At 45.0% G+C, this 22,689-nt stretch overlaps 2 protein-coding genes across 6 annotated transcripts in view; one reads left to right on the forward strand and one right to left on the reverse strand.

Annotated features, from left to right (window-relative positions):
• LOC117724290 (popy Class I histocompatibility antigen, A-1 alpha chain-like) lies at positions 1–18,584 on the reverse strand. Its single transcript, XM_076916868.1, has 8 exons — positions 18,447–18,584; positions 13,048–13,283; positions 7,675–7,914; positions 7,189–7,458; positions 6,764–7,039; positions 5,900–6,175; positions 5,667–5,774; positions 1–3,888 (listed from the first exon to the last, which is right to left on the reverse strand). The coding sequence occupies exons 3-8, from the start codon at positions 7,748–7,750 to the stop codon at positions 3,845–3,847; spliced, it is 1,050 nt and encodes a 349-aa protein (XP_076772983.1). The 5' UTR covers positions 7,751–7,914; positions 13,048–13,283; positions 18,447–18,584; the 3' UTR covers positions 1–3,844.
• Positions 18,517–22,689, forward strand: part of Zfp57 (ZFP57 zinc finger protein) — an 11,701-nt gene continuing 7,528 nt past the window's right edge. The window contains exons 1-4 of one of the 5 annotated variants that reach the window (XM_076916865.1): positions 18,517–18,656; positions 19,173–19,228; positions 20,618–20,724; positions 22,070–22,220. In XM_076916865.1, the coding sequence (XP_076772980.1) occupies positions 20,707–20,724; positions 22,070–22,220 (169 nt within the window). In that variant the 5' untranslated portion in view covers positions 18,517–18,656; positions 19,173–19,228; positions 20,618–20,706. Of the gene's footprint in view, positions 18,657–18,988; positions 20,725–22,069; positions 22,221–22,689 lie in introns of those variants that run through there. The other 4 variants (XM_034523865.2, XM_076916864.1, XM_076916867.1 and 1 more) reach the window with 4 other exon arrangements.

A 22,689-nucleotide genomic window follows, 5' to 3' on the forward strand; every position in this document is an offset into this window, starting at 1 on the left:
ATCTCCTTTTTTTTTTTTTTTTCTTCAAGACAGGGTTTCTCTGTGTAGCCCTGACTGTCCTGGAACTCACTCTGTAGACCAGGCTGACCTCGAACTCAGAAATCCGCCTGCCTCTGCCTCCCAAGTGCTGGGATTAAAGGCATGCGCCACCACCGCCCTGCTCGAGTTCTGCATCTTCATCTGAAGGCTGCTAGCAGAAGACTGACAGTTAGGATGAGGGTCTTAAAGCCCACACCCACAGTGACACATTTACTCTAAAAGGGCTACATCTTCTAATAGTGCAACTCCCTGGGCCAAGCATATACAAACACCACATTCAACTCCCTGGCCCCCATAGACTTGTCCAAACATATGAGTCTCTGGGGGCCATACCTAAACATAGCATAATGCAAAAATACATTTAGTTCAACTTCAAAAGTCCCCATAGTCTATAGCAGTCTCAACAATGTTCAAAGTCCAAAGATCAGAGTCTCTTCTGAGATTCATCCAATCACTTAACTGTATTCCCCGAATCAAGACAGGAAACCAGCTGGGCAAACTCCAAACTCTGCATCTCCATGTCTGATGTTAAAGCAGTCTTCAGATCTCCAACTCCTTTTTTACCTTTGTTGACAGTAACAAACTTCTTTCTCTTGGGCTGGTTCCACTCTCTGTTAGCAGCTTTTCTCAGCAGATAGACCATGGCTCTGGCATCTTGAACATATTGGGGTCTACAAGGCAACTTCAGTGTTATTGCTTCTTGTTTTAATGTCTGGGATCCACACATGATCTTCTTGGCTCCTCAAAAGGGCTGATGTCACTTCTCCAGCGCCACCCTCTGTAGCACTCTAAGCTCAGGTTGATCCACTCCACTGCCTCTGCTGTTCTTGGTGATCATCCCATAGTACTGGAATCTCCAATATGCTGGGGTCTTCCGCTGCAACTAGGTCTCACCAATGGCCTCTCATAGGTTCTCTTTATGGTGCTAGTCCTTAACTCCTTTGCATGACCCCTTTAGTCCTGGGCCATCAACTGAAACTGAGGCTGTACCTTCACCAATGGCCTTCCATGGTCTCTCACAGGGCCAAGCCTCAGCTGTTCTTCATGACCCTTTCATGCCTTCAAACACAGTACCACCTGGGTGACTCTTACATATTTACCAAGTACAACTGCAGCATGAGGTACAACCTTGGCTATCTTTGTAACACAACTTCTTTGTACTTTCAGAAAACACTTGTCAGAAGATTTCACCTCAGTGATGCTGGTCTCTTTTGATCACCACTAATTTCTTAGCTCCAGCTACCAGCATCAATTGGCCCAGTAGTCCCTTCTATTCTTGAATAAAGCTAGAGACACATGGACAAAACTACTGTGTTCTGCTGCTTGCTGGGGCTGGAACATAGTCCCCCTTACTCTACTACCAGCTTTCTGTTTTCCAACTCCCTCACTGCCTAAGATTGGCTATCCTGGAACTGTACTCTATAGTTTGAATTTGAACTCAGAGATCTGCACGGCCCTGTCTCCTGGGATTAAAGGTGTGTGCCACCATGCTTGGATTTAAACTTTTCTTCACCTAGAACTTTGTTGGGAGCCGACTTTTAGCAGAAAGCAGCTATCAACTTTGCAGCCATCTGGAACCATATACCCTGATGAGAGACTTGTTTTTCAAAAGCCTATAACAGCTGAAGCACACTCTGATAAATATATTGTTTTTCCCACATAGCTTGTTTTGCTGTTTAGTGACCCCAGCTGCATGGTGCATGTGGTAAAATGTTTTCACCTGTGTTCCCCTGCTTGTGCTTATAAATACCCAGGATTTTCTTGTAATAGAGTCAATGAGTGAATAGGGGAAATAAAGGAGTAACCAGACTTGATTACACACTCTGGTTTGTCTCCATTCTTCGAATCTCTTGCCCCTCCATCCCCACTCTCTCTCTTGACCAGAGCACTTAGCCCCAAAGCTTAGGGCAGTGTGGTCAGCAACACAGTCGCTGCCAAGCCAGGCAGAGTACGGGCCTCAACAGAACTTGCTCTGTCTCAGTCTGGCCTTGAAATCACAGGTCTGCTTGGCTTTTTCTCTTGGGATTTAAGGTGTGTACCACCATGCCTGGATCTAAATTTAGCTGGGTAGGATCTTGCCCCAAAGTCCCTCTCCCTCCATCTGTTATCTCCTTGAACACAGGATTCAGCTCCATTTCACTTCCTGGTACCCCAATAATACTCAAACCTTATATGTTATATTTTTCCTTTTTAAGCTTGCTATACTTGTTTAAAATCCTCTTTGAGACTTAACCAGAAAACATGGGCGTTCCTGAGACTTCCTTTGTCAGTGCAATTAATCTGAATCTCTTCACCTTAGCCTCAGGTAGACTCTTCAGACAAGGGCAAGAAGTAGCCACATTCTTCTCCAACATACCACAAAAACAGTCTAGGCCTCATTCTGATATTCTTTCCCACTGAAACCTCTTGGGCTAAGTCTGCACAGTTCAAATCATACTCAGCAACAAAGTGTTCCATATTCCTACTAGGATAGCCCATTAAACCCAACTTAAAACATTCCACTGCTTTTCAAAGTCCCCAAATCCACATTCTTCCAGACAATAGCAGGGTCAGGTCTATTACAACAATACCCCAGTCCCTGGTACCAACTTCTATCTTAGGGTTTTACTGCTGTGAACAGACACCATGACCAAGGCAACTCTTATAAGGACAACATTTAATTGGGGCTGGCTTACAGGTTCAGAGGTTCAGTCCATTATCATCAAGGCAGGAACATGGAAGCATCCAGGCAGGCATGGTGCAGGCGAAGCTGAGAGTTCTACATCTTCATTTGAAGGCTGCTAGTAGAATACTGACTTCCAGGCAGCTAGGATGAGGGACTTAAAGTCCACACCCACAGTGACACACCTACTCCAGCAAGGCCACATCTTCTAATAGTGCCTCTCCTTGGGCTGAGCATATTCAAACCAACAGTAGGGAACCCAAACAGTGTACAGGAAGAAGCTGCTATAGAGTCAGACATTGACCAGAAGAGTGAGAAATGAGTCCAGCTGCAGAGGCAAAAATGGTGGGATGAGATCTAAAGAAAAAATTGGACAGATGGACGAACAGAGGTTCAGATAGATTCGAGGAGGATGGGCAAATTATCGTAAAATAGGCCACATCAACATAGCTGAGCTGAAGCCCCATGGACAGTCTGGAGTTCTCTGTCATCACTGATGAACACGTGAGGGTCAAATGACAGGTTGGTGTGGGACCAATTGCATTATAGTGCTGGGTGTCCACATCTTTCTGGGGCTCTAATGAAGGAGATGTACCCCTTCATTAGTTGGGTGTGTCCCATAGTTCTTGAGCTTGATTTCCCCGATAGAATTCTAATACACCCACAGGCCCCTACTAAATTTATAGCAGATGGTAATCCCCAACACTTGTAACAGGCGGGGGCAGGATGATTTATGGGAGTAGATAGACAACCTAAACTATTGCATCACCCTCTTTTCTCATTAATGTAAAAACAAAACAAAACAAATGAAAAAAAACTAAAAGAATCAACCAGGCAAAAAAGACTTATTTTGTGTTTTGATTTAAGAAGGTACATCCCATCCTGGCAGGGAAGCCACAGTGGAGTTCACAGCAGCTGGTGCATGTGACTGGACTCACATCTCCGTGCATCAGGAGCAGAGTATGGGGATGCTGGCTCTTATCTAGCTTTCTCCTCTTCCTCCCATGTCTTCAGTCTGGGCCCCCAAATCATTCAGTGCAGCTCTCCTTGCCTCGGGTTAATCTTCTGTGGAAACACCTTCATAGACATTTCCTGGGAGATTCTAAATCCAATCAAGCTGCCAATGAAGATTAGCCATCACAGCTACATAGTGAGTTCCAGCCCAGCCTGGGGGACAGTGTGAGACCCTGCCAAAAGAAAGATGGGGGTGGGGGGAGCCGACTTTTAGCAGAAAGCGGCTATCAACTTTGCAGCCATCTCGAGCCATATACCCTGATAAAAGACTTGGTTTTCAACAGCCTACAACTGCTGAGCACACTCTGACAAACATCTTGTTTATTCCACACATCTTGTTTTGCTGTTTAGTGACCCCAGCTGCATGGTGCACGTGGTAAAGTGTCTTCAGCTGTGTTCCCCTGCTTGTGCTTATAAATACCCAGGATTTCCTTGCAATAGAGGGAGACAATAAGAGAGGAGGAGACAATAAATGAGAAAGGAGACTTGGTCACACACTCTGGTCTGTCTCCATTCTTCGCCTCTCTTCCCTTTCTTCCCCCAGTCTCTCTCTCTTGATCAGAGCACTTTGTCCCAAAACATGGGGCAGGGCGGTTCTCAACAGGGGGGAAGGGCAGAGGATGGCTGAGTAGTTAACAGCATTTGTTGGTTTTGCCAAGGACCAAGGAAAGTTCAGTTTCTCCCATCAGCATGGTGGCTCACAACTGCCTATAACTTCAGTTCCAGGGAATCTGATGTCTTTTTCTGGTCTCCTTGAGATGGAGCACACACAGTACACATAAACTCAAGCAGGCAAAGATACATATACAAATCACAGATACACAAATTAAAATAAGTAAGCAAAACTTTATAAAAATAACTGGCTAGGGAGATGACTTAGTGGTTGAGAGCACTGGCCACTGTTGTAGCCAATCAGGGTTCAATTCCTAGCACCTACACTGTGGCTCACAACCGTCTCAAGCTCCAGTTCTAGAGGACCCAACAAGTTTTCTGACTTCTGAAGCATCCTTCATGCAGGCAGTACACATACATACACTCACACATACACATAAATAATAAAAAATGCAGGACAGTGGTGGCACACGTCTTTAATCCCAGCACTTGGGAGGCAGAGACAGGTGGATTTCTGAGTTCGAGGCCAGCCTGGTCTACCACGTGAGTTCCAGGACAGCTAGGGCTACACAGAGAAACCCTGTCTCAAACACACACACACACAAACACACACACACACACACACACACACACAAAATAATAATAATAATAATAATAATAATAATAATAATAGTAATAATAAATAAAAAATGGGCTGGAGAGATGGCTCAGCGGTTAAGAACACTGACTGCTCTTCCAGAGGTCCTGAGTTCAGTTCCCAGCAAACACATGGTGGCTTACAATCATCTGAAATGTGATTCAGTGCCTTCTTCTGGTGTGCCTGAAGAGAGCTGCAGTGTACTCATACATTAAATAAATAAATAAATAAATATTAAAGGAAAATAATTCTTAAAATATAAAACCTTTCTCAAGATAGGGAGGAAGTAATATTGGGGCTCCCTGCTCAACCATCTAAGACAGGTCTGGGAAGAAGCCCAAATCATTTAGAACAAGATTTGTGGTCACTGATACCAATTATCAGAGTGTCACCCACAGTGAAGAACAACCTCAATTCCTGGGTTCGGCACTTCAGGAATGTTTTTAGAATTATTATCTGAAAACCTAGAGCAGAATCAGGAAGTAAGAGAAGGAAGATACTCCAGAAAAGCCCTCAAGTTCCAGCCTGGAGACCTGTCCTAGCTGGCATGTCATGTTCAGTCCTGCCAATGTGAGATATCTGCCCCTTCTTTCTTAATGTGAGTTAGAACACAAGGCCCTAGATTGGATAAGCACACACACATATATGTATATCTTATACTAACAGTAAGACAAAAGCTCTCAGATATAACCCATTCCCTACCTCTCTGCTTCCTCATCACCATGGCAACCACAGCTCCAGCGAACACAACTCCAAGGACAACCAGGCCAGCAGTGATTCCCATGATGGGGATGGTATGCTTAGAAGGGTCTGGGAAGAGAAAGTAAAGAAAGAGAAGGTGTGAGCTCTCAGCTCTTACTCAAGACCTTCTCAGGGTCTCCAGAAGGGCTTTCACTTTTCCTAATCATCATCTCTGTGTCCACACCACTCCTTACCCCATTTCAGAACGAGGGGCTGAGTTAGTGCCTCATGTTGCACATGACATGTGTATCTCTGCTCCTCTCCAGAAGGCACCACCATAGCTGCCCACTTCTGGAAGGTTCCATCCCCTGCAGGCCTGGTCTCAGTGAGGTCCATGTCCTGGGTCAGGTCCTCTTCATCCCGCTGCCAGGTCAGGATGATGTCAGCAGGGTAGAAGCCCAGGGCCCAGCACCTCAGGGTGACATCACCTTCAGGTCTGGGGTGATGGGCCACACGTGCTTTCGGAGGATCTGAGGAAGAGTTGTACAGCTCAGGAATCTTGGATTCTTCCCTGAACTGCAGCAGTGTTTATAAACCATCCTAGAAATGGAATGGGTGGTTGAGGGATTTAAGCACCATATAGTATTCTAGATTCAGGCATCTGGAATAATCTACCCCTTGGAAAGCTCTAGAAATAGGATGAGTCAGACAAGATGGACTTCAGGACTCCCAAAGGAGAAAGCAGAAAGGTCCTGACTGGATGAGGGCTGGGAGACTTAGCATCACTGGAGTCAAGACTCCAAAGAATCTCAGGTGTGGGCAGAGACCATGGCCTGAGAAAAGCCATGACTCACAAAGGGCTGCAGACCGAAGGGAGCAGCTGCTGATTATTTCAGAGATCTTCTTTCCTTCCTTCCTGTGACAAAGTCTCAACTCTCCTGAGAGAAAGTCGGGAGAGTCTCTGCCTAGCGTTTGATCAGGAAACCCAGAACTCTCTTCCTCTCCAGATGCAAAGAAGAGAAGCAGTATTCTAGCCCAGTTCATTTTCTTCCCTTCCAGGGAGACTGTTAGTCCCAGCCTGAGGATAGATGAAGGAGATTCCCCGCGGCCCCATGTACCTGCTCGTAACAGAGTCTCCTTCCCTATCTCCAGGTATGTGCGGAGCGAATCCACACACTCGCCCTTCAAGTAGGATCGCCTTTGCTCAGAGATACCAGCCTCTCCCCACTTGCGCTGCGTGATCTGCGCTGCCACGTCGCCTGCGGTCCAGGAATGCAGGTCCTCATTTAGGGCGAGGTAATTGCGGCCGTCGTATGCGTGTTCCTCATGCCCACGGAGGAAGAGTCCATCTGGCCCAACTTCGCAGCCAGACACACACTGAAAGACGTGAGAGCCTGGCCCCGCCCCGATCGTATTTGAACCAAAAACCGTGCACAAAACCCTGTCCAGGGTCTCCTCCAGTCCCGTAACCTAGGGCCAAACCTCGGAACTGAGGACTTGGGAACTCGGTGTTGTCCGTAAAGGATGAGAAGGGGTCACTCACCATCCTCGCTGTGGTTGTAGACGCCCATGGCCTCCCTCAAGTTCACTAGGGAATTCTTCGCAATGTCCTTGACCGTCCTGGTCTGCCGCTCCCAATACTCCGGCCCCATCTGCTTCACCCACAGCGCGCGCGGCTCCATTCTCTGACTTTTCCCCTGATTGTTGTAGCACAGGAACTGTGTGTCGTCCACGAAGCCGACAAAGACAAAGGAATGCTTCCTCAAACCAGGCTGGGTCACGGCGGTGGCAAAAAACTGCAAGGAATGGATGCCTGGCGGTGGAAGAAGACAAAAGTCCTTCTTCAGGATTTGTGGAGGTGTTCAGGCCAGAAGGAGAGCAGGGCTCGAGGCTCAGAGTGCAGTTTGGAGAGAGGGAGGGTCTGGAGAGGAGATTCGGAGGTGCGGCTTCCCGAGTGCTGTACACACACCCCACCCCCATGCCCTCGTTCTCCTTGGCAGAGGCAGTTTCCCTCGGGACCCGCACTCACCTGAGCGGACCTGGGTAAAGGCCCAAGCTCGGGTGAGTAGCAAAAGTAGGAGGGCAGAGAGCGCCGGGCTTCCCATCCTTGGTGTTTTAAGGTCTAGAGGGACTGAGACTTTGTTCCTCTGTGGAAGTTACAGCACTGCGGTGTGTGGGGAGAGACCATGATGACCGAATGGCTTTCTCCAGAATTCAGACGTGCAGTGAGTTCAGACAGAAGGACCACACAACTGACACCAATGGTAAGCTGGAGAAAGGAACTCAAAGTTAAGGAGGAATCCCTAACCCTTGTCTTCTTGTCACCTCAGATACGTCCCTTGAAGAGCAGACACAGAGAGTCACAGCAGAGACCACCCTCTTCTTCCTGTGCCTGGTGCCAGGAGCTGCATTTCAACATTTTGTTTCCAGGATCTATCTCCACACACTTTTACAAATGTTAGAACCTCAGAGAGAATATGGCATGTTATATCCGCCCACATTTATCATATTAAAAATCAAAAGCGCTGGAGAAATGTATAGGACCTGGGCTGGGTTTCCAACATCCATACTGGGCAATTTTGTTTTGTGGCTGTGTACATGAAATCTCTCAAATTTAGATAATCTGGACTATGGAAACAACCACTCCAGTTTCTGGGTTCTAACTCCCTCCTCTGGCCTCCTCATGCTCCTGCAAACAATGGGTGCATACACACATACACATGAAATAAAAATAAGTCTTTTTTTTTAACTGAAAGATAAGTCAGCTATAGTGATCCAGGCCTGTATTCTCAGCACTAGGGGTGCTGAGACAGTCTTGTTACAGAGTTTGAAGCCAGTACAGACTACATAAGACTCTGTCTCTGCCAAACAAAAACCAGAAAACAAAACAAAAGACATTTAAAAAGTGAAAATACCCTTTTTATCCTGTAAGTAATCATTGTTGGATAATACAATTGTTAATAAGTCCAATTGCAACTGGGGTCCTCAGCCTGGAGTCATACTAACATGCCAACAGATTAGCCAGCTGTCAGGAAATATGGGAAGTGAATTATACAAAGCATGAAAATATCACTAGGTCATGGATCCTAAGAAAAAATCTAAGTGACTTTGAGGGTCTCATAAAACATGCTTTATGAACCCCTGTTCTGGGGACTATAGAGATGGCTCAGAGGTTAAGAGCACTGGATGCTCATCAAGAAGTCCTGAGTTCCATTCCCAGCAACCACATCATGGCTCACAACCATCTGTAATGACATCTGGTGTCCCCTTCTGGCTTGCAGGCATATATGCAGGCAGAATACTTATTATAATATATATAATAAGTGTCAGTCAGTAGACCACAGTCTCAACTTTGTCACTGATATACTTCACATACAGCTGTACATCTAACCACCCCTGACAGACAGACAGATTACTGTTCCGTACACAACATGCCTGCTAACAGAGGGTCTAATCAACATGGAAAAAGTACCGTTGGATGGATCTGTGAGGTGAAGGGCTGTCCCACAGTGTCTTAAGCAATCCCATTTTCTGGTAATAGAGTTGAAAGTTTTCTTAAAATTGGGTGATCTGGAGATCAAAGGTAAGGATGGGGATCCTGAAGAGGATAGGAACCCCACAAGAAAACCAAGAGTCAACTAACCTGGACCCTCGAGGTTCTCAGAGACTGAACCAGCAGCCGAAGTGCATACATGGGCTGGACCTAGACCTCTCTGCTCATATGTGAAGCTTCAAGTGAGTCCTGAACAACTGGAGCAGGGGCTATCCCAAAAGCTGTTACTTGTAAGTGGGATATGTTCTACTAGCTGGTAGAGGATATCTACCAGCTAGTAGATATAATATCTACTAGTGATATAATATCTACTAGTGATATTAGTACTAGTGTAGATAGATATTACTAGTAGATATAATATCTACTAGTGATATTAGGCTAGAAAAGGGGAAGGTTTGTTTCCCTTCTCAAGAAGGGCTATCAGTCTGCTGTGGTCAGGAGGAGCCCAGCCGCATTAGCACGAGGGTTAGAGCTACATGAAGCTTCCTGTCACATGTCACTCACAGTATTAAATCAAAATAACCTTCCAAAAGGGCAGTAAGTAGGAAGTATGAGGTCTGCTCTAAGGACATGGAAGTAAAACCACTCGCTTATGATTTTACATGGTAACATTAAACTTATATAACAAAATTCTCTCTAGATATACACACTAGTGAGAAGTCAGAGAACAAAAGAGCCTGCAACACTAAGAGTGCCTGATACTAGTACTTAGCTGAGATAGCTGGATAATTAAATAGGTTGTTTACTGACTCCAACAGCAGCTCCAGGGGAATCAGAAATGTCAATTATTCACAATTTCTCTGACCCGAGACTAGAGAAAAATTGCAATAAAACTCCAGTTCTGAATCTTCTACTCTCAGCTCTAGGCTGCCACTAAAGATTATTGAGTCATTAGGGTGTGTGGTTTTATCTCACTGGAGGGGAAAAAGAACCCCTGGAGGGTCCTGATATTTAAGGCGTATGCCCTTTAAGCATCTCCCAAAAGAAGTAATGCTGTATCGTCTGTAAGATTTGAAGGCAAGGTTTGTCTTCTTAAGAGCAATGATTTTTTTATTTTAGTTAGATTTATTCACTTAATTTTGTATGTGAGTATTTTTCCTGCATGTACTTATGTGCACCATGTATGTGTTTACACACACAGAGGTCAGAAGAAAGCACCATATCCTCTGGAGTGGGAGTTACAGGTGGCTGTGAATCAAGTGGATGCCGGGAATTGAACCAGGAACACTTATAAAGACTAAGCATTCTTAAGCCTGAGCCAGCTCTATATTTTATTCATTTAAAAAATATATATATTCCTGCTGGGCAGTGGTGGCAAATGCTTTTAATCCCAGCACTCAGGGGACAGAAGCCAGAGGATCTCTTAGTTTGGGACCAGCCTGGTCTAGAGAGTGAGTTTCAGACAGCCACAGCTATACAGAGGAACCCTGTCTTGAAAACCTAGATAGATAGATAGATAGATAGATAGATAGATAGATAGATAATCTTCCTCCCCCCCCCCCCAAGCCAGGCATAGTGACACACACCTTCAGTTCTAGCACTCGAGAGGCAGTGCTGTTTTGAGGCCAGCCTGGTCTATACAGTGAGTTCAAGGACAACCAGAGCTACATAGTGAGACCCTGTTTTAGCCCTCCCCCTCTTGCTCTCCCTCAAGAGTTATTTTCACTTCTTGTTTTCCTATACATCATTTCCAAAGAATTGTGTGGCCACTTTATTAGTTCTCAAAGAAACCCAAGGCAAGTCTCAAGGTTTGACTTGTGGCTCCGCCCAGCGTTTCTCGTCCCGCCCCTACTTAAACCTCTCCAACCCAGCGGCTGGGCTTCACTTCCCTTTCCCCAGATTCTCTTTTCTGTATAACTCAACCATTTTTGGCTACATGTGCTGTATCGCCCTTTGCCTCTTGGGCCATGGCTCCTCCTCTCTTGTCCCTTCTCTCGTTTCTTCCTGTTCGGCTCTCGGCTCTCCCCCCCCCACTCCCAACCCTCCTCTGATGGTCCTGTTCAGTCTGTACCTTTCCAGATGTATCTGGCTGAACTCTCCCTCATATCTACAGTAAAAAACAAACCAACAAAAAGCTTCTCTTCAACCATTTCTAGTGGCAGCCACAACCTCATTTGCATTCACACTTCCACTCAGTATTTAAAGATGGAGCAGCCCAGCCAACTTTGCTTTCCCCGGGCCTCTAGCTTTATATTTGAAAGTGAGTTCCTGACCACAACGGGGGGTGGGGGGTGGGGGGGATGTGGGGGGAGTTTGTACTCAGATTCTTCAAGGTCTAATACAAACATGTCTGAAAAGTTTGTTTAAACCTTTCAGCAAAACCCTTGAGGTAAACAAACAAACCATGACCCTCAGATTTCTAACCCAGGTATCACAGTTCATACCTCTAATTCTGAAAAGGTGGAGGTCGAGGAAGAAGGCTTGTCACAGGTTCTAGGCCAACCTCAGGCTACACATCAAGACTCTATTTCAAAACAAGAATAACAAAAATAGACACACCGTTGAGCCAGACCCAAAGATAGGCCACAAAGTCCTTCAAGTGGCAGAGCCGAGGAGCCCAGATACTGTTACCAAGGGCCCCAGATGCTGGGCACAGAACTGCAGTATTTGGCATTTGGCTTGCTGGGTTTGGGGTAAACCACAATATTAGTATTTTCCTGCTTTGTTTTCCGTTTTTTCTTCTATCCTCCTCCTCCTTCTCCCCTTTCTCTTCCTCCTTCTTTTCCTCTTCTCTCTCTCTCTCTCTCTCTCTCTCTCTCTCTCTGAATGGAAATATTTACTTTATACCATTATTAGATTATCTACTTTTTGGTCTTTTGTTGTTGTTGTTATTTTTAAACAAAAATCATAGTTAGAACTGAGAAGATTTTGGATTTAGATTTCCTAATGTTACAGGTGTTACAACTGTGGAAAGTAGGTCCACAGAGATGGCTCAGTGTGAAAACTACTTACTGCTCTTCTAGAGGAGCCAACAACTATCTGCACTTTACATTACGAGACAGATTTGAAACCTTGTGGAGATTAAGGGCAGAATATTATAGATTAAAGTGATAGTTTGGGTGTAAAGTTCACATGAAACAGACTTACGATTAATCTTCTTTTTGAAAATAATCTATTTAATTTTTTTTTAATGTGAGTTGGTGTGAGATCCCCCAAAACTGGACTTGCAGATAGTTATGAGTTGCCATGTGGGTGCTGGGAATTGAACCCAGGTCCTCTGGAAGGGCAGCCAGTTCTCTTAACCACTGAGCCATCTCTCCAGCCTTATGATTAATCTTCTTTTATATATATATATATATATATATATATATATACATATATATATATATATATATATATATATATATATATATATATATGAGTTGTCTGGATTTAGAAACCACTTCTCTGGGCATACCTGAGAGGGAACTTTTAAGGAAGACCCACCCTGAATGTGAATGACATAATGGAGCAAGCTTACTTCTCAGACTGAATGAAAATGGAAACAGGAGAAAGCCAGCAGAGTGCTTTCTTTCCTTTCTTACTTCCTGACCCACCCAGACCCCACCAGTAGTACCACCGGCAAGTTGCTCCTGTAGCCATGCCTATGCCTTCCCTTCCCTGGTGCGCTTTACCCTTTGACCTTGAGCCAAAATAAACTCCCCCTCCCCCACATGTCACTTCTTGTGATGCATCTAGTCACAGAAATGAGAAAACGAATTTCATAGCAAGTACTTGTAAGAATTATAAGCATCAGAAGCAACCATTCATTGCTGACAGAGATACAAATTGCATAGCCACCATGGAAGATAGTAGTTTCTTTAAAACTAAGGAAACACTTACTATATAATATACAGTAGCTGCACTTACAGGTATTTTCCTGGGACAAAGCAAGAGCATGGTGCAGGCAGCATTTTGCCTCTCTGGACTTCTTAAATGCATGGTCCCAGTCAAATTCAAGTCAAACGACACTCCTCAGTATGCTGGGCCAGTCCTCCTCAAAAGTGTCAGGGTTATCAAAATCAAGGAAAATCAGAGAAGTTGTCACAGCCAGAGGAGCCCTAAGGATCAACTGAGACCGAGTGTGTGGTGCCTTGGATAACATCCTAGGAAAGAAAAAGGACATTAGTAACAACTGCAGAGTGTAAATATGTATAGATAACTGTGTCCATATAGTTTCATGGGTTATAAAGTGTCTGGTGATGTGAGATTTATTTTTATGTATGTGTATGCTTTCATGAGCTCATGAGACACATATATGCAGTGCCCTTGGAAGTTGTAAGAGGACATGTGAGTGTTGGAACTAGAACTGAGTCTTCTGCAAGAGCAGACAGTTTTCTTGACCAGGGAGCTGTCTCTTCAGCCCTGTAGGATGTTTTAAACAGAGAAACTGGAGGCTCTATATACTACCTTTGCAGTATTTCTGGAAAATTAAAAAAAAAAAAAAAGCATCCTAAATTTTATTTTAATGTTTATTTATGTGTGTGTGACAGAGAAGTTGGAGTTTCAGGCTTATGTGCCATCTGATGTGGGTGCTGGGAACCAAATTCAGACCATCTACAAGAACAATAAGCATTCTTAAGCACTAAGCCATCTCTCTAGTCCCATACATTCCAAAATTTAAAAGGTCATGTTTAGAAAATAGTCTTCAGGGGCCAGGAGTGTTTCTCAGTAATAGATTGCTTGTTTAGTATGTGCCCTGGGTTGAATTCCCCTGTTCCGCGTGCATGTGCACACTGCCTCCACCCCTCAACCAACCAACAGAAACTGGAACAACGAGACAATCTGTTCCATTTTCCAATGTTGACATCAACGGGTTGGAGAGGGGAATTCTCAGAGATACGACAGAATTCCTTCTAACAGCTCTAACTTTCTTCCACCTACTGCTTAGATCTGGGTGCTCAGAAGCATCTTCATTCCCTACAAACCTTGCCCAGGTTTCAGTAGGCCATTTCTGACTGATTTCCAGACAATCCTATCCTCAAGCCCCTTGCACAATCTGAGAGGGCAGAGCAGTAGCGCCCTCGTGTGGCCGTAATATTGAGGTTAGAAGACCCTACAACCTCTTAGAAAATTTTCCTGAGACCTGACTCAGAACTCAAAGCAGTGTCAAGTGCTGACACAGAGTCTGAGTGCTTCCCAAATCCAGGCAAACACATCTGCGTCCTCTTCTTTGAATGATGGTGGACTCTGACTTGACGATACAAGTCTCCAGATTGACTATCCAGCTAGTTTGTAGCTTCCATTTATGCCGGGACTTCCCTCCTTCTGGGAACTAGCCCAGAAATTCCACAAGTAAGATGGAGGAGGAGCTAGAACCACCAAGGGCATTGTCCTGGGAACACAAGGAGGTCACAGAAGTCAATATAGGTAAGTTGAGACTGGGAGGGAGGCCAAAGGAATGCTGGGTGGAAACCAGAGAGAAAGGCACACCGGAAGTCTAGTGGGGGGAGGGGGCATCAGTGCTTCAGGGATGGGTTCTATTGGAGATAGGCTCAAGAGCTTCTAGCTAGTGCTGCTTTTCACATGGATAGTGACCCATTGAAATGTCAGATTATGAGAAGCTGAAAGAAAGGGGAAGAGAGGGAAAGAGATATTGAAACATCTTTTATGTATTTATTTATTTATTTATTGGCTTTTCAAGACAGGGTTTCTCTGTGTAGTCCTGGCTGTCCTGGAACTCACTTTGTAGACCAGGCTGGCCTTGAACTCAGAAATCCGCCTGCCTCTGCCTCCCAAGTGCTGGGATTAAAGACGTGTGCCACCACTGCCTGGCGATACTGAAACATCTTAAAATACATTTTTTCGTTGTATTTTATATGTATAAGTTTGCATTTTGCTTGGAAATACACTTGCTCACCACTTGCATGTCTGGTTAAAAACTATGTGTGTTAGGTTTCTCTTATAATTGCCAGAAGTTTTTTGTTTTTGTTTGCTTGTTTGGTGGTGGTATGTTTTGGTTCTTCGTATTGTTTGTATTGCTATGATGAAACACTATGACCAAAAAGAAAGTCAGAGGAAAGGGTTCATTTGGCTCACACTTCATATCACTGTTCATCATTGAAGGAATTCAGGACAAGAATCAAACAAGGCAGGGACCTGATGCAGTAGCTGATGAAGAGGCCATGAAGGGATGCTGCTTACTGGCTTGCTCCTCCTGGCTTGCTCAGTCGGCTTTCTTATAGAACCCAGGACCATCAGCCTACAGGTGGCACCACCCACAATGAGCTAGGCTTTCCTCCCATCAATCACTAATTAAGAAAATGTCTTACAGGCTTGCCTATAACCTGATCTTATGGACATATTTTTTTTTTTTAATTGAGGCACCCTCCTCTCAGATGACTCTAGCTGGTGCCAAGCTGACATAAAGCTATCCAGCACAGATACAAAGACCAGAGACTTGCAACTGCTCTCCGTGGTGGTCAGAGGACAACTTGGGCAAGTTAGTTCTTGCCTTCCACTGTGCAAGTTCTGGGATTCAAACTCAGGTGGTCATGCCTAGTGGAGGGTGCTTTTAACCACTGCTGGGTTTTTGTTCGCCGTTGTTCATTTGATTTAATACGGGGCAGGGGGTGGGGTGTGGTGACTGCAAACAATGAAAACCATACCCAGGGTGATTACCAACATCCTGTTAAAAGACTGTGTCTGCAAGACATCGTGGTGGTCCATGGACTGATATTGCTCTACTGGCATGAATCCAGGCAGAAGCAGCTCCTCTTTTTCCTTCTCCTCCCTTCCTCTCCCTCCTTTTTCTCTCCACTCTCTGGCCTGCTGTCTTTCCTCCTGGACAAAATATCTATTTTGCTTACAGTTTTGGATGTTTTACTCACTTGTGTCAGGGAGGGTGTCGTATAGGAAAGCAGAGCAGTTCACATTGTATGATGCACAGGAAATAGTGGAGTAGAGACAGGAAACAGCGCAGGCAAGATGTAGTCTCCAGATACACACCACCAGTGGCCTACTTCCTGCTTCCTAGGGAACCAGGCCCTCGCTTCCCAACCTCCCATTGGATTGGTCTATTCAAACTTTAAATCCATAAATTAATTAAATTATTCATTAGGTTGGAAACTTTATGACTTAAATTGTTTCTAGAAATACCTTCACAGACACACACAAAGATGTGCTCTAAATCTCTAAAGCTCATCAAGTTGACTATTCAGACAGGCTCTCATAGTCTAAGCTAGCCTGGGACTGAGCTAGTCCAGGATGATCCTTAACTAAACTTTGCTGTGTTCTTGTCTCAGCCTTTTAAGTGCTGGGATTAGAATTGTGTGTGACTATGTCTGGCTCCCTACTCAGATTTCTCTATAATGTGAACTCAAACCCTGGCAGGGAATCAATGACACACATCTAATGGCTTCCTGGTTAAGATAGAGTCTTATGTAGCCCAGGCTAGCCTTGGACTCACTATATGGCTGAGGATAACTTTGATCTCCCCCCCCTTCATTCATCTTTCACATGCTAGGATGACAGGCATGTACTACCACACATGAGAGATGTTCTCTTTAGTAGTGGATAAAATTTTCTGCATTCTCTAAATCAAGTTGTCTCCTGGAAAACCTCGAGTAAAGGCACTGAAACGGAAGAGGCGACAAACTTAGTGCTATGCAGAGTATAGTTTTATCTAAAGATTTGAAGCATTTCTTAGACACCAGCCAAGCAAGGGATTCCTGCTACTCCAAGGCAGAAAGAAGGATGTCGAGCTAGAGAAAGGTGGGGTGCAGTCGGCTAGAATGTACCTGGGCTTTCTCAAAGGTTCTTAGCACATCAAATATCAGCTGGGAACAGCCTAGGTGCCAGCAGAGTGGCCAGTATGAAATGCTGAACCGTTCTAAGGGCTTCATTTTTCCTATAGTGTTAGAATATGGGCCGAGGCTACCTACTGGGCAAGATGGTGTTTACAACCCAGTGGCTTCAGTCTTATCAGCTAGATCCCTGGTCGAACCTCAAGAACTAAGGACCAGAAGCCAGGCACAACAGTATATGTGCAATCACTGAATCGACGGGGTCTTGAATTCAAGAGCAGCATGGAAGTTCGTAGGAAGACCTGTCTCTTACGTAAGTAAACAGTAAATAAATATAAATAAATAAAAATAGTTTGCTTCAACCTAACTCGGCTAACTATGGTCGCCCAGTTTTGTAAATAAGGTAATTTGAAGGCAGGGTGAGAAACAGTTCTTTATTGACATAAAGCGTGTCTTTTTTTTTTTTTTTTTTACTTTGCTGCCTGTCTGTTTCATGTGGATTTCTTCAATCTAGTACCTTCTATACTTCCCTACCACCCTCCCCACCTACGCTTGTGCTTTGGCTGCCGGAGACATGGGCTAAATGTTATTGAACTTATTAAAAACAAAAGGGTAGGGGAGGCACACTGGAGAGATGGCTCAGTGGTTAGGAGCACTGACTACACTTCTGGAAGTCATGAGTTCAAATCCCAGCAATCACATAGTAGCTCACAACCATCTGTAATAAGATCTGATGCCCTCTTCTGGTGTGTCTGACGACAGCTACAGTGTACTCAGAACTCACTCTGTAGACCAGGCTGGCCTCAAACTCAGAAATCCACCTGCCTCTGCCTCCCAAGTGCTGGGATCAAAGGCTTGCGCCACCACTGACCGGGCCCGTATCTTTTTTAAATAATCATTATTTTTATTCTCGTGTGTCTGTGTGAGTGCATGCCACATATGGGATGGTACCAAAAGAAGAGTGTGGGTCCCCTGGTTACAGGTTGTTGTGAACTGTCTTGTCTGTGCTAAGTCGCCTGGAATCTTCCTTAACTACTGAGCCATCCTGTAACTACAGTCTTTTAAGTCTAGTGTGCTTTCTTGGTTTTTATTTTACTTAAGATGTTGCTCCACGGCTCATTTTACTTGTCTGAGAAGTTCCAGTTTTCCTTTGGTCTCACCTTATTTTATTTGTGTGTGTGTGTTGTTTTTTGTTGTTGTTGTTGTTTGTTTTTTACTGTGTAGCCCAGACTAGCCTGGAACTCAATTTCACCTATCTAGTACAGGGAATTACCGAAATTGAGTCACCCATCCCTCCCATCCCCCATCTCCCCACCCCTATCCCCCATCCCCCGCTCCCACCCCCCCCACTCCCATCCCCCACCCCAGGAGCAAATACTTAATCTTAGAAAATGGAATTTCCTAGCGCAGCTGAGACCAGTGAAGACCGACCGTAGGCGGGACGAGAAGGCGTGGCATGCAGGCATTGGGCTTCTTCAGATCTAAATTTCTGACCTTGGCAGACAGCCACTTGAGATGTGTTACCTGCGGATGGAGCAGAACGGAAGCAGAGGGACAAAGTAGCGGATTCCTGACTTCGGGCAAGGGCGCCTTCCTGGGTTCACGCCGCTACGTTCTGGTCGGAGCTGGAACACGCCCAGCCCTTTGTGCTGCTGTAGTCCGAGGCGACGGCTCGGAAGACGAGCGCTGGGGACGGCGGGGCTGCCGAGCTCCCGAGTAGGGCTGTCGAGCGCGGTGAGAGCGTGCGGGGACCCGGGTGGAGCCCCGCGGTGGAGCCACGAGGGCCCGACACCTGGGTGGGAGAAGCCGCCTGGCTCCGCGGTGGAAAGGCTCACGTGGCCGAAACCCCGGGGATTTCGGGGCTGGGACCGGGGCAGATCCGGCAAAGTCTACTACAGCATGCGGGCATTTTTCCTCAGATTGTGTGCGTGAGAGCGTCAGGGCCTCGGATTTAGAGAGCCGAACAGACAGGGTGTCTTGTGGCAAGTCTGCCTGATCTTCTTGTCTTAGCTTCCTTTGTGCTATTGGGGCTGACTCCTCAGATTTGCGAAACAATGAATGGGTTTTAGTTGGAGGAGTGCACTCAGGGTTGAGAGATGTCTGCACAGTCCTTCCAGAAATTTACTCAATGTTCCATGGTGAGGCCAGGCCTGGCCCATCTCCCATGCCAGGGGGGGGTGGGAGTTGGGAGGGACGGAGGCCTGACCTCCTGCCAATCAACAGTCTTATTCAGTCTCCTTGCGTTCTCAGGGCTCCGGGACCAGGAAAGAACAATCAGAGGTAAATGAGTGAGGAGGTGGATGGAGGTACGAAACACCTGTCAATCTCCTTAATCAGCCTATATCTGTCTATAACAAAGACCGCTCTCTGTTCTGTGTGAATGTGCTGCTGCTGCTGTTGATGGATAATGATTTATGTAGCCCAGGCTGTCCTAGAACTCCTGGAGATCCTGTCTCAGCCTTCCTGGTGTTTGGGTAATAGATTGGGTCACACACATCTTCATGCTATTGTGAAGATAAGGGGGTCTTTGCTGAGAATGGTTAAAGACACGTCCTGGAAGACACTGGAATGTGGTTTTTCAACACGAGAGTAATGAGAGGTGAGACAGAAGGAAGGAAGAAAATCAACCTCAGATCCTAGAATGCAGCTTTCCTGGCAACATTTTTGAGGATTGGAGTTAGCGATTCCTTGAATGCCTTGTTCCTTGCTGGTACTTTCACTTAGCAGAAGAATTGAGAAGAAAAGAAAGGGCAACAAGTCTCTGTGCCTTTATGCTTCCCTGGCATCTAGAGAGAAGAAATAGAAATAAAAACTTCAGAGTGAACAAGGAACTTAAATGTTGTTGGTTTATTATCACTGTGTTGTACAAGTGATACTGGACTCAGTGAGGCCAAGACTTAAGATGATCCAAAATGATGGGAAAGCCTTACGTGTCCGCACAACTTGTATTTTGGGATTTGATTGAATCTGTCCCTAGAATAAGTGCTATGTGGTGCATAGAGATAGATACTCTGATATTCCTTCATGCTGGGTAGTAGTCGCACGCTGCACTTTCCAGACACCTAGTAAGTAGATCAGGAAAGGAAACAACACACACTACCGTGTACTTTGTTACTAAGCTGTGAGGTTCTGTAGGTATATGTATTACTTGTATTTCTGACTTAATGATATTTTCAGCTTAAGAGGTCATCAGAGGTCATCCATTGTAAAATATCAAAATATCTTTAAAAATTGAAGTCATAAAGCTTAAGGTATGCATAAGGCTTAGTAGTATAACACTTGCTTAGCAGGTACAAGCTCCAAGGTTTGAGCCCCAGGATACCACACACATATTCAAATCACAGAGTCTATATTTTAATTTCTGGTCCTGGAAGACATATTTACTTTCATCTTTCCAATGAAATCACGTCATAGAGGATGAAGAGAAAGACTCAAAGTGGTATGTGACACATAAAGGTATGTATTTTTCAGTGGTACTGAGTCTAGAATTAAACATTACTGTCCCATGGATCACATGTCCTGAAATGGATGATTTAACGCTTACACTTGAGGTTTGTGAAAATGGAGCCAGTTTACGTCACTTGGTATTGCCGAGAAGGCTCCACAGTGCAGGAAGCTAGTAACTGGGTGCTACAGAAGCATTTGTTCCTTACTCTCTCCTTTTGCTGATATTATATATTTTTCTCAAACCTTAGATTTCTAGAAGTGGGCACCAACATATTGTGGCTAGAAGCAGTCTGGAATACAAGTCAAACTCCTAGGACCAGCCTGGCATTATCAAACAATGGCAGCTAAGAAACAGGTAACCAGAGCCCTGAACTCTATGGCCTGAACTTTGAGGGAACTAAAGCTGTCACATGAAAGGAAAATTTGGAAAGTTGAACAATCAAGGAAGACAATCTCTTTTAGAGTAAATTCTTTTGTTACAAGAAGCAGTATCAAATTCTTGGGCCCTTGTAGGAACCCTCCCACTGCCCAGAACTTGGGAAATAGAGAATCCCATTAGCCTTGGGATCCAGACCAGAAGGCTCTAAAAGTAGAAAGAGACACCACCAAAGACATGCTCCGCTGTGAGCATGTAGTATGTTAGCTGCTCTATAGAAGCCCAAAACAAAGATTATGGTGGAAGGACTGGAGAGATGGCCCTGAGTGTTGTAAAGTACTTGTTGCACAAAGTTGAAGACCCAGTATGGAATCTTCAGTCCCCACATTAAAACGAAAGAAAGACAGAGACAGACAGACAGGGTCAGCAGGATAATCCCAGAGGTTTTCTAGCCAGATATTCTTGTTCAGTGAGAGATGTCTCAGAAAACAGAAGAATAGAGAGAGGCACACATGCACAATACAGAGAGATTGCTAGTGAAATCCGACAACAGAAAGGAGATGGTCAGGTAAAGAAGTGGTAGGCCCTAGATTCTCTTAAGGTTTTTTACCTGCCTATGGATCCAATGGAACCCCAGATTGTCCCAGGCCAAACAATAGAAAAAAGGAATTGCAAGATCTTCTCTATCTCCCATACCACCTTGAAATCTTTCATAGTTCCTCTTCTCTTCTCTCTCCTCTCTCCTCCTCTCTCCTCCTCTCTCCTCCTCTCTCCTCCTCTCTCCTCCTCTCTCCTCCTCTCTCCTCCTCTCTCCTCTCCTCTTCTCTGTTCAGTGGGTTCCTTTTTCTGTACCCATCCTTTGCTTTCTGTACGCCACAGCTCCCGACTATGTGCCCTTCCCCATACCCTTTCATGGTATTATCTTTCTCTTAGGTTTCAATTCTTTAATTCTTAAGAACATGTCAGTATTTTATAGTCCAAGTGAGAAAGTTACCCACCACCATACACATAGGGCCAAACAATAGTCCTTTAAGCTGGTGACCAGGAGCAGGCTTGTGCCTCGGGAAAGCCCTTGGCATGGAAACTCAGGGGTACTGCATTTATAAAAGCAAAACCACATTCTCATGAATAGGCTAAGGGAATCTGTGGTATGTGTTTTTGCTACACACTCAGCAGAGATTTTGATTATGCATTTGGGCTATGGTCAGAACTGTAGAAAAGTCCTGAATGCATTGTTCAGGCAGATGTGATAGTGCCTAAGCCAAGGCAGAAGCTTAGGGACTGAAAAGTCCTGAGCAGACACTTCAAGTCTCTGTATTTACAGTCTAAGTCTGCCCAGCCATTCAAGACATCAGTCAGTTATGAGGACGTGGCAGTGACTTTCACCCAGGAAGAATGGGAATATTTGACTTCTACACAGAAGACCCTTTACCAGAAAGTGATGTCAGAAACCTTCAAGAACCTGACATTCGTGGGTAAGAGACTGTGACTCCCTCAGCATTCTCCTTGTTCTATAGGCTTAGAAAATATGGTTGCTGTTTCTGATCAGATAGGCCAAAGTCAGCCTGAAAGATCTGAGAGTCACAAAATTCAGGGGAAAAAGTAAAAGAAATAAAAACTTAGAGGACAAGCTGGGCTTGGAAACAGAGGTAGGAAGATTAGGTTAGAGTGATTCTCAGCTACATAGCAACTTTAAGGCAAGTCTGGACTACCTACATGGGTCCAGAGAGGTGGCTAAGGGGTTGAGACAGTACTTGTTCTTGCAGAGAACCTGAGTTCAGTTTCTAGACCCACATGGTGGCTCACAAACATTCGTAATTCTAATTCCAGGGGGTCTCACACCTTCTGACTTCTATGGGCACCAGACAAGAATGCAGTTCACATACATATATACAAACAGGCAAAAACAGTTAAGTCACAAATAAAATAAAATAACCTGGAAAC

This window comes from Arvicanthis niloticus, chromosome 20 (assembly GCF_011762505.2).
Source record: "Arvicanthis niloticus isolate mArvNil1 chromosome 20, mArvNil1.pat.X, whole genome shotgun sequence".
NCBI classification, from domain to species: Eukaryota; Metazoa; Chordata; class Mammalia; order Rodentia; family Muridae; genus Arvicanthis; species Arvicanthis niloticus.

Excerpts from the sequence above, each read along its gene's own strand:
- LOC117724290 (XM_076916868.1), bottom strand. The coding sequence starts at position 7,750 with ATGGGAAGCCCGGCGCTCTCTGCCCTCCTACTTTTGCTACTCACCCGA. Across the intron at positions 6,176-6,763 it reads GGAGACTCTGTTACGAGCAG|ATCCTCCGAAAGCACGTGTG; the intron begins GTACATGGGGCC and ends ACTCTTCCTCAG. Across the intron at positions 3,889-5,666 it reads GGTGATGAGGAAGCAGAGAG|GGTCTCACACTGTCCCCCAG; the intron begins GTAGGGAATGGG and ends TTCTTTTGGCAG.